Raw genomic sequence first — 9,893 nt, 5'->3', positions numbered from 1 at the left:
GCTGTTCGAGCTTCCTCGAAGCACGATATGAAAGGACGCTCTACCAAGCGCCCGGCGTGAAAAGCGTCCACCCAACAAAAAGCCCGCCCTCTTACTCTGAAGGTGGTCGCCTTGCAGGCTATGGTCGAGAGACTGCAAAGTTGTGTACATCAGTTCGCTCGCATTGAAAGAGTCCAGTAAACCAGGCTGCATTTGCGGGCGCACGCAAATCAAAGCAGGCACGGTGATGGCTGAGGTTGTCCTGCTGTTAGTGGCGGCAAGTGTGATCGGGAGCGCTCTGGGAAGCTCGGGTCACTTCGACATCACAAGCGGCCTGCCCCCGGAAGCAGTCTGCAAAAACTGTAAGTTTGGCGAGCAATGTGATTGCATAAACGAACGAACGATTCCATGAATGAATGAATGAATGAATGAATGGCTAATTTTTTATGGCGCAAGAGCATCTGTGGCCTAGGAGCGCCATGGCACAAGGTTTCTTCTACTCAAGGTGGGGATGAAGACTCATCCCCCAAGCATTTATTTATTTATTTATTCAATATACCTTACAGGGCCCAGAAGGGCATTGAGTAAGGGGGGCAAAAGCAATAGATTAAGCAAATAGGAAGAATAAATTAAAAACAACGCGTGATACAAGGCAAAAATTAAACACAATTATAAATATACAGGGCAAAACGTAACTACAAGACATACATCACCCTAAAGAAGCCGAGCACCAGGCAAATGAATGAATGAATGATGGCTACGGGGATGCGTTCAAGGAGGGCGCTGTTAGAAGTAACTGGGTGTCTATTCGACGGAGAACATAACGAATATTAAACTTCCGAACAGTACGAACAGTACACCGTTATGCTTCATCTGTACAGGACGTTAATAAGGCGAAAATTATAATATGCATGCGAGTTATTTGGGATACCAATCAGAAAATTTTAATTAACACTTATGAGTCCGTCTGAATCCGTGCCGGCCGTTTCACTGTTTCAGATTACTCTCAGGCAGCAAGCTTATCTGCAATGAATTTAGCCCTACGTTTTCCGTTTCGTTCTCAGCGCCCCAAATATTTTCGCTTACGTTTTTTCCTACAGAATTTATTATACTAACCCTATCAGCAAAGATAAATTACTTTCTCCTTCATGTTACACACCTTCCCACATTGACAGCAACTTCAAGGTGGGAATACCGCACTGCCGAACCAGTCTTTCTATTAATTAATTCATTACTCGAACTGCAAATCACTGGAGCCATCTTGCCTTCACCTTTGCTATCACCGACTCAAAAATTCAAGGACCACCGATTTTGTATGGCCCTCATCTCTTTGACGCCTCCGGGCCCTGAAAGCATTTAAATTAAATAAATAAGTTGATAAATATCTTTTGCACACCCATGCGCATATATAATTGCATCCAGGCGAAGAGTACTCCTCTTGTCGAAACATTGCTTAGCATTCCCGTTGCCCTTTGCTTGATTTCTTTTGTGTCACATCTATGCAAACAAGCTATGCAAACAAGCTATGCAAACAAGCTATGCAAACAAGCTTTGATTGCGCTGTTTTTCCAATTCGTAAGACATGTACCAACCAGCCCGTATTTGCCCTCTTCTGGAAGCTATACAAAGCTATATAAACAGAGACCCGGAAGGGGTTATGGAAAGGGAGGCCCATGAATAGTCAGGAGACTATTCCAGCTGTTTTGCGACTAGACCGCCTTGGCGCCCATAGAGACCGGCTCCTTTTCCACGCGCAGTCGACGACGCCAACCAGGCCTGCAGGAAGAAGGTGGCGGCGATGGACGTCCACCACGGAAGCACGGAGGGAAACACAACGAAAACGGTGCGCTTCTTCGATCATTTCCCCATGTGCCGTCATCCTGTTGCAAAGAGAGATTCGTTTCCCCCCGCGCCGACAGTCACAGCCGAGGCAACTGTGGAACGGAAAAGAGACTCATGAGGCTCGGCCACCCGTGGCTGGCGGAGAGAATGTGCAGTTGCTCTCGGGGTAGCCTGCAATCCGCTGACATCGAATATACTGCGGTGCCCGCTCCGAAGCCATTTCAGGGAAACATGCTCTCTCGAGTGGCAGCTGAGTAGGCAATTATTCAGCACTGCACAGGTCGCACTGCTTCTTGAGATGAGGAAGGGGTTTCGGTCTGTGTGTTGCAGGTGATACTAAGCGCGGCTGTACGGCCGCATGCACTGGCACAGACTGTCAACTCTCCGTTATATATTTCCTTTCTACGTGATTTTTTTTGGCTAAAGCTAGCTGTCGTACCCGCACATACCCCTGAGATTAGGTTTGTGGCCAGGCGATGACGTTGTTCAAGAATTATGTGAGCACCAATTTATGAGCTGTTAACATGCTGCGACTAAACTTCTAACTGTTCTGTCCTAACTGTTCCATTCAAACTAGTCCATATTGAATAAAATAAAACACCCTGATTTTCTGCAGCAGTGCTCGTATGCATTAGAAAGCGCGAAAAACTACGGTTTCAACGGCGGTATCCACTCCCCGATCAGCTTCTACCGAGGGCAGTACGCGCGGTTTAAATAGTTAGCTTCTATGTAGTTTATCGTGAGCGCGTCAACAACAGCTCAATAAACTGCAAAATCTTGCTTTTTCTCCTACAGAAGAAAATAAAACCTTCCAATCAGTTTCTTTAATGCTTGGCAAACAAGTTGCAGCTAAAAAAAAAGGAGCACATAAGCGTCCCTACGTGCGGAAATGCGAAAGCATATTGAGTTCTGTTGCCTCATCTGTTAAGTTAGTAATGTAACTAAACACTGCTCGTAATTATTTAAATAGGTAAATAAATGTACAGTTAAACTAATCAATTAATGCTTGGCAAACAAGTTGCAGCTAAAAAAATAAAGGTACACATAAGTGTCCTTACGTGCGGAAATGCGAAAGCATATCGAATTCTGTTGCCTCATCTGTTATGTTAGTAATGTAATTAAACACTGCTGGTAATTATTTAAATAGGTATATAATTGTACAGTTAAACTAATCAATTAACTAATTTCAACTGAATAATTATTTCTCTATGATTATTATTATTATTTATTATCAATTAATCAGTAATAAATTAATCCATGTTCTTGATGTTAATCAATTAATTCTGTCTTATTTCTACCTTTGTTAAATTCTGGAGGAATTACTAGTAATTCACGAATCTCAACAATCACTCGGAGTAATAAGCGAGATTGATTGCCTTACTATTTAACTATTTGATTGAGTAATTCGGTCATATAAACTTTGCATTCAATTATTTTGCATTATTACAAATTATAATTATTACACTCTTACTGGATGATCGACAGTTCATGAGGACACGCTTCCTGGACAGAGCCCGTGGTGACACATCCTGTCTAAGCCACTCATGACACAAGAAATGCTTTCCCACTAATACAGGAAAAGCGTCTTCATTGCTCGAGTTAACCAGCACCTGCTACTTAGCACGTCTTGGCAGTATTCTGATGCACGACACCGGTGACAATGCTATGCCGAAAAAAGCGCTCTAATAACTTAAAAAAGCTTATCTTAAAAAATTGTGTGAAGTGTTAGGTGAACCGCTCTGCATATAAGAGAAATACGCTAAGACTGTGACCCTCACGTTTTCCCTCACTGCCACTCTCACGCAGAGTGCCGACAAGTTCGCTCAAGCTTTGCAGAAATGCAACAAAAGAAAGCTGACCGCTGGTGAAATGCGTCATGTCTGCGGAAGCAAGAAAACTGTAAGTACACCGTCGTCCGACTAAGTGCTTTTAATTCATATATCACATCATTATCATAAGCGCCGCGATAACAGCAGTGAGAGCCCGGCGGGCTGGTTCATTTCACATGAACGTTTTCAATAGGAGCTAACACTTTTAAACAGTGTTAAGTTAGCTTCCCAGCAATGCTGCCTGGTCAAGAAATGACTGAAGAGCGAATCTTAACTTAGGAAACACAGGTTCACCTTGTTTGTAAGAGACGTCGGCGCCGCTCCCCTGAACGACACCACTTTATGCTGCCAAGAATCGCCGAGCACTTTAAGAACTCTGTCTTTAACTGCTGGCACACGTAGCGATTTGTTGGCCAATGTGCAGGGAGGAAAACCACTACACATGAAAAGATGGAGTCCGCCGCGGTCCGGCTGCCACGGTCCCGGCTGCCACCCGGCTGCCACGGTCGAATCTCGGTAAAGGCAGAATTCTAGAGGCGCGTGTACTGTGTGCGATGTCAGAGCACATTAAAAAACCCCAGGTGGTCAAAATTTCCGGAGCACTTCACTACAGCGGCTCTCGTAGCTCGAGTCGCTTTGAAGCGTTAAAACCCCAATAAAGCAAACTAAACTTAAAAAGATTGTAAATATTTGAAAAGTAATTCAAGAGGGGCTCGTCCTTTAACGTGCAATTGCACTCGACCCAATATAATTAACGGTAATCAAAAGCATCTGCCATTAGCTTCTGCTGACGTCATCCTGTTTCTGTTCCTACATGTACCGCATGGTTCGTCTCGCGCACCCTTGAGCTGCAATATAGAGAGGGAGCCATAGGAAGTGGTACCTCCTACCCACGCTCGCTGTGATAAATGCCAGGCATAAATTCTATGCGGTGCGCTACAATGAAACAGCACTAATAACGCCTGGATCAGTTCTGTGACGTTGGAACTGGCATGATGGGATACGACTTCATTCTTAATTTTTCGTTCGGTGGTGGCATGCATTGCAAAGACTGATGAGTATGGATGGCAGAAGTGCTCTCAGGAGAGGACATTCCGAGCTTCCATTGCAATGTGACATTCATTAATTCTGTCGCCCAATAAGCAAGTTGCAGCCAAGGAGGCGAAGCTGAACGGGCAACGCTCACAGAGTGTGAACTTTCTGGACAAGCGTAATATCTCACTCTCACTCACAGGCAGCAATGTCTGCCGACGCACAGCTGCTTCGTGATTGTACTCTGCGTGCAATACACAGCTGTTCCCTTTCTCGTTACAGGTGAGAAAAGTTGCTTTTTGCTACGGAAAAGTCTCTTGGAGGGCTGCGGTAAGGAGAAAGGCGCTGCTTAAGCTGCCGCCGTCAACTAGCATTTAACATTTCGCAGGGCCCTTAGTATGAGGATGCGGGATAGAGATAGAGATAGAGGATGCGGGATAGAGAGTCTACAGCCGGAGGGCTAAGACAGGCACGCAAGAGACAAAAGCGTTCTCTGAAAATGAAACAAGTTTTCATTGCTCCAAAATTGTATGACATTTAAGCAGGCGTACCAGTAATTCAAAATGGGCCGATACACCCATGTTGTGCCTTCAGGAAAAACAAGACGAATATCCAAGGCTGAAATGGCGTCAGTCTCGGAGTGAGGTCAAGAATTCCCGTCCAGCGTTTCATACTTGACTTTTAAACGCTGCTGAAGCTATAGCATCTCTAATCCCGCGGACTGCGTTCGCACCGAAAAAGCAATTCACCATCACTGCAATGTACAGGACTAAACATTCGGCGAAATGAGAGAGATTAATAACTAACTACCAGATTGCTTTGACAAAGAGATTCCTTCACTGTGATACTGCGTAAAATACCGTGATTTTAAATACGTATAACACTTCGATTTGTACCTTACCATGTTTTATCCTCGCCCCTGTGTGTGCGGGAAGAAACCTCGCAGAAGTTTCCATCCTGCATTCTTCATTAAAAGTCGGGCACTTCACTGGAAACTTTCGCGCCAACGCAATCAACTTTACGCGTGAACAACACGCGGGTAGTGTGCACGCGGCTTCTTGGTTCTGTTAAAGTTACCGCTTATTATCCCCGCAACGTGCAATATCGGTGGATCGCTCCTATCAAATTTTGCCGACACCTGAAAGCGGCAAAGGCTGAACCGGCGACCCAGCGCTCGGCAGTCAACTGTCACAGCCACTAAGCTAGGTACACGAATGTATTAGGGGGCAAAAGAAGAAATATATAAGTCAACCATTGCTAAAAACGACCCGAGGTTTCGCTAACGGCTTCGAGGATTCAGACCGCCTAAAAACTTCGCTATAAAAGCCACTGTTCCCGCTTACATCCCCCCACGTGGCACGATTAAGATTTAAGCTGAATCTAAAAGTAATTGAAAAAAAAATATTTTGTGGCTCACTACAATGATGCCACTTCTTTATTATCAGAGTCAGCGAGACAAGATCTACTACTTTGCGACAAAAACACTTTCGAGTACTTTCCTCTGCTCCAAAGAACGAGCGCCTTCTCTTTGTTGCAGAGACAGCCTGCAGTGAACTCACCAATAAACAAAAAAAAATCGAGATGAATGCAAACCAGCCATTGTTTAACAAGTACCCATCAAATAACGTTGGCCATAGTGCTACGTAGGGATAGCTACTCGGCGGTAAGATGTCGGCGCTGCTCCCACGTCCAACATTGCTAGGTGAGAATTGATAAAGAAAAACAAACAAACATATAAAACTGCTTTTAAATGAATGCTTTCAGGTGTTTCAGGTTCCTACCGGTACTCACCTATGGGGCAGAAACGTGGAGGCTAACAAAGAGGGTTCAGCTTAAGTTAAGAACAACGCAGCGAGATATGGAAAGGAAAATGATAGGTGTAACGTTAAGAGATCGGAAGAGGGCGGAGTGGGTGAGGGAACAAACGCGGGTTAATGACATCTTAGTTGAAATCAAGAGGAAGAAATGGGCTTGGGCAGGGCATGTAATGCGAAGGCAAGATAACCGCTGGTCCTTAAGGGTAACGGAGTGGATTCCAAGAGAAAGCAAACGTAGCAGGGGACGGCAGAAAGTTAGGTGGGCGGATGAGATTAAGAAGTTTGCGGGGATACAGTGGCGTGAACTGACAAAGGACAGGGTTAATTGGAGAGACATGGGAGAGGCCTTTGCCCTGCAGTGGGTGTAGTCAGGCTGATGATGATGATGATGATGATGATTCAGGTGTTTTGCACAACTTGCTACGCAGCTGCAGTAGCTTCGATCGGGTCAGGCATCAGCTGACCTCAAGCTCCTTTAACCGCGAACATGTGGTTGCCAGTACCTTAACGCGACTACTAAAGAATCCCTTTCTTTTCTTTAAAGCCGAAAAGCTTCCGGAAGGAAATGAAGGCTATGACGAAGGAATACAGAGTAAGCAACACGTTTGTCACCCCTGACGATTACGCACATACCAGTCTAACAAAGGGACGAAATTTTGCTCAGCATACATAATCTTTTTTCGTTCTGTTGTAACTACTGATTTTTCAATAGTATTGTAGTAGTTTTCCTGTACTACTGAAGTATTTTTCTGTGATAGTTTTGTGTAGTTCTGTCGCTACAACAGTTGACAACACAATACTACAAAAAATTCCGGTGTTACTCTAAAAATGTTGGGTTGTTAGTTCGAGTTCATGGTCAATAGCACTGCAAAAATTGTGATGTGACGACAGAAAATTTTCTGGGATGTACTATCAGCAACGAATGAAACGCGAACAAGAAAACGTAGGTGGCAACACAAAAACACCAACGTAACACCAAGAAATACAAGCGCGGTTGAATGACACTTCTAACGAAGAGTCTTCGTGCCTTCGAAATTAATATAGGAGGAGCTAGAATTCAGCTTCCCCTGGCTATGAGCTGCTTATTTTACAGTCCGTGGTTCAGCTGTCTTATTCGCGTTTCATTTCTTGCTGATAGTACAGTTTGTGGATATACTGCACCATCAAGCAAATGACGTGGACAGCCGATACTCAGTCACGTGTCACGTTTCGACATCGCCTGTTCCAGTGCTGACGAAAAGAATGGCTCCGCTGTAGGGAAAGCAGGTGGCCCATGCTTCTTTTTCCCTTGTTTTGGTTCCCTCGAGAGGCAACCTCCAGTCCGCATCTTTAGAAGCTGAACTGCACGTCACTGCTTGATTTCGCTCAGGCTCGGGACTTCGGTGCACGATTGCCACAACGTCACCGTGCTCGCGTCACTAAGGATTATGGATGTACTTATCACTCTCGAGGAAAGTTAAGACTGCACGAGTAGGACGACGAGAAGAGGTAAAGAAGCAAATGCAATGCCACGGGTTTCCGTCGTGCTGTGTTCAGTTTTTTGCATCTACAGAATGTTCATGAGTCTAACGTAACGCCTTGCTTACGTCACACTTATCAGACCGACCTTAGAATATGCAAACATTATATGGTTCCCACACACAAAAGACAATGTCTACTCACTGGAAATGGTCCAAAGAAAAGCTGCACGTTTTTATTTAACCGCTACGGTCGTTTCGATTCAGCCACAGAGCTTTTACAGCGCGCTGGTCTTCATACTCTGACAAGTAGAGCAAAACTGCAGCGTTTGAAATTTCTCTATCTTCTTCTTCACAACTCATTCCAACTAAATTTTTCAGACTTTCCAGATCTAAGACATACGCGCCAAACCAGACACATACACTCAAATATGATAGAGGAATTTTCTTGCAATAACAACTCGTTCTGGTATTCTTATTTTCCGATGTCCGTACGCGAATGGAACGCTTTGCAACCATGTATTACCGCGCAGCCAACATTGGAAAAATTTATTGCGCTCGCTGAAAAGGCAGTTCTTTCTTATACGCATTGTTGACCCTGTTTCATCATGTATATTTGTATTCTAATTTTTTTCCTTTTTTTCTCTTTTTTCATCCCACTCCTGTAATGACCCCTCTGGGGTTGACAGTATTCCAAATAAAATAAATAAATAAAAATTAGAGTAGACTTCCCGCGCCACTAAAGTATCTACAGAAGGACACAACTAAAAAAAAGCAACGGAGACTGCCCTTCAAACGAAGCGCTCCAGCCAATGGCGTGGACCGCTTCTCATGACGTCACGGTTAGTCTCCTGGCGTAAACTCGGAGAAGCCTGGCAGGTGCCTCCGTGAAGTTGGATTAATTGGCTGGAGCGCTTCCATTGAGAAGCATCTGCCGTTGCGTTCTTGAGTTGTATCCGACTGTTGTACTTGTTCTATACACGCAGTCTTCTCGAAACGAACCAGCTAGCTAGGAAGAATGTTTTTCAAAATGCGGTCAGTCAAGTGCACAAATTTAGGCTTTCGGACATTGTTTCCTGCAGGAAATCAGTCGCAGAACTTCCCCTTAAATTACCTGCTGTTGTCCTCTGCTCATGTTTTCGTAAAGCTCACTTTCCTCACGGCACGAATTCCCTTTGCAAATAATCCTGTTTTCACACTTGTTTCAGAAATGCTTCCTCAAGACGTTCGTGCCTGAACTCAAGTCCAACAGTTAAAGCAACGTTTCTCCGTGGCGAACTGGAGTAGCTGCAATGCCTCGGACGGTAAACAAAAAGAATTAGGCGCGGAATAACAACTCCCGAAGTCATATTTCCACCCGGGACTGAAGAAGAAATGATAGCGAAAAACATCGATAATTCCAATGAAAACACACCACCCCCACCTCCATCCCCCCCCCCCCCCCCCAAAAAAAAAATAAATAAAGAAAAGCAAAGGCGGCACAGCAAAGCCACAAGACAACATCAGCGCCTGTGCTGTGCAACATTCGCTTGACTTGCGCTTTTCAACAAAGTGTTTCCCTTTGTCTCTCCGCTTCTGTTATGTCTACCGCATTTTTCTCTGGGCTGTTTCCGCCACAATATTCAACAAACCCAAGCAGCTTTCCTGACGGAGTGATAGCCGTGCGTACCACGCCGTTTAGCTTCTTCCATGAGAGCATTTATACGGAGCCACTATAGGTATATGACCAGCGATGGCGCGCACTCAGGACAGCGTACTTGACCCGGTCCACATCTCCTTATGCATCATGACAAGCCGGGCAATAATCCATCCGGTAAGCAGGAGAACACAGGAATTTTCGCTATGAGCCTAGTTTGACAGTGAGGGAGATAGTAATTCCCAGATGATGTCCCTAACATTCCTATCGCTGCAAAACATCAAACGAGTCTGGACAACTA

The 9,893-nt window shown here is 44.7% G+C and overlaps 2 protein-coding genes across 8 annotated transcripts in view; one reads left to right on the top strand and one right to left on the bottom strand.

Annotated features, from left to right (window-relative positions):
• The window catches only part of sick (sickie), a 973,111-nt gene that overhangs the window by 429,956 nt on the left and 533,262 nt on the right, over window positions 1-9,893 (bottom strand). The window lies entirely within an intron of this gene.
• Window positions 227-9,212, top strand: LOC149346088 (uncharacterized). Its single transcript, XM_089586000.1, has 6 exons — window positions 227-341; window positions 1,737-1,822; window positions 3,628-3,720; window positions 4,965-5,012; window positions 7,044-7,091; window positions 9,165-9,212. Exons 1-6 carry the CDS (start codon window positions 227-229, stop codon window positions 9,210-9,212), a joined length of 438 nt encoding a protein of 145 aa, XP_089442126.1.

Source organism: Amblyomma mixtum, chromosome 4, assembly GCF_055824585.1.
Source record: "Amblyomma mixtum isolate Tamu chromosome 4, ASM5582458v1, whole genome shotgun sequence".
In the NCBI taxonomy this organism is placed as follows: Eukaryota; Metazoa; Arthropoda; class Arachnida; order Ixodida; family Ixodidae; genus Amblyomma; species Amblyomma mixtum.
This window is presented reverse-complemented; position numbering and strand designations above follow the sequence as displayed.